Below are 1,726 nucleotides of genomic sequence, written 5' to 3'. Positions count from 1 at the left end.
CAGACCTACTGGCTTGCTTGAAATTCTTGGTCGAGGATGTGACTTTTAAAATCATAAGATGAGATCGCCCACAGAAAAGATCTTTAGACTGAGTTTGGTGGGAACACTGTGTGCAATGTGCAGTGAGAAGATAAATCAGCCAAGAATGCAGATAAAGAGAAATGTCATAAAAATGGGGGATATCAATGCCATCACGGAAGCAAGAGGAGAGAATAACTCAAGATGAGAAAAATAATAATAATAATATGCGGGAGTATTATTGTTATGGAGGTGCAGTAGGACAAGGACAGAGGAGAAGGACTGACTTTCAGGGAAATGACTTCAGGACAGTAAAAACAAGCAGAACTGGGGGTGCCCGGGTGGCTCAGTTGGTTAAGTGTCTGCCTTCAGCTCAGGTCATCATCCCAGGGTCCTGGGATCCAGGCCCACATTGGGCTCCCTGCTCAGCGGGAAGCCTTGCTTCTCCTTCTCTCTCTGCTGCTTCCCTCTGCTTGTGCTGTCTCTCTCTCTCAAATAAATAAAATCTTAAAAAACTAAAACTGAAACAAAAACCAAAAAAAAAAAACACCAAGCAGAACAGAGAATGGTTGGGTGGTGAGAAAACCAAGGTAGTGGATGGACCCCCCTTCTCCCCAAAAGTCTGAATAATCAAATCAAGGAAAGCTTTTCTTTTTTTTCCTTTGTAACAGGGAAGATCTTTTCATATTAAAAAAAAAAATCAAAGAGGAACTAGACATGAGACCATCTTTAAGAGTGAAGTAAACTAAGTTAAAAGCAACAGTCCAACAAAGAATAGAAGATAGGGTGATTTCAACTGCTCACTCTCTGGCCTTAAAGATACCCAGGCAGTATAAAATGGTGACTTGGGGGGGGGGATTATAATCATGCTAAAATCAGTGCTGCTGAGTGTTTCAACACAGACCCCCACTTCTTAGATTGATCAAATATTAATCTGTTGTTACATTTCTTAGGCAAAATAGGATTAAAAATATTAACTTGGCATCGCATTTGTCAGACGGGTTAAACTGAATACGATCACTTAAAAACTTCACCCTGAAACAGCAACACACTGGGGATTTATACACTTAACACTGTCTTAAAGCTAGAAGGACTAAAATTTAAAATTGTACTTACAATACAAATTATTTTATATTTCTTAACACTGCTCCTCTTAACAGGTTCTTCCGTTGATAAAACCCGCATAGACTCCATTATCTGTATAAACCTGTTTTACTAGAAGACGGTAGTCCTCCCCCTTTTCTCCAGTCCAGCAAAGAGGAACTGAGTAAGGTACGCGGCTGTGACTAACTTTTAAGTGTTTGGGAAGATTAGAGGTCTTTAGTGATTGGACAATTAAAAGAGCGGGGAAAGTGTTGTAATAACAATAGCGTCAAGAGATGAAAGTCCTTTCCTGAGACATTGTAGACAAACACTAAATACTAATCAAAACGTTTGTAACAAGAATAATACAATAATCAAATTTTAATACGATCTGACCATTTGCTTTCTTCCAAAAATAACCCAAAACAAAAAAGACTTGTTAGGGAAATTCCAGGAGGTTTCTATATTTGTATAAACTTCATAGCACAGCTGAAAACCACCACATTAAAAAGGAGCTTTAGGGACGCCTGGGTGGCTCAGTCAGTTAAGCGTCGGCCTTCAGCTGGGTCATGATTCCAGGGTCCTGGGATGGAGCCTGGCATGGGGCTCCCAGCTCAGTGGGGAG

At 40.3% G+C, this 1,726-nt stretch overlaps 1 protein-coding gene across 1 annotated transcript in view; it reads right to left on the bottom strand.

The window, feature by feature from the left end:
* The window catches only part of ENPP3 (ectonucleotide pyrophosphatase/phosphodiesterase 3), a 69,569-nt gene extending 68,076 nt beyond the window's left edge, over positions 1-1,493 (bottom strand). The window contains exon 1 of the mRNA XM_008691097.1: positions 1,135-1,493. Coding sequence (XP_008689319.1) covers positions 1,135-1,212 — 78 coding nt within the window. The 5' untranslated portion in view covers positions 1,213-1,493. The remainder of the gene's footprint in view (positions 1-1,134) is intronic.
* Between the last annotated feature and the right edge of the window lie 233 nt (positions 1,494-1,726).

The sequence above is a fragment of the Ursus maritimus genome, unplaced genomic scaffold (genome assembly GCF_017311325.1).
Source record: "Ursus maritimus isolate PB19 unplaced genomic scaffold, ASM1731132v1 scaffold_13, whole genome shotgun sequence".
NCBI classification, from domain to species: domain Eukaryota; kingdom Metazoa; phylum Chordata; class Mammalia; order Carnivora; family Ursidae; genus Ursus; species Ursus maritimus.
The sequence above is the reverse complement of the archived record's forward strand: the minus strand, read 5'-3'. Positions and strand labels throughout refer to the sequence as shown.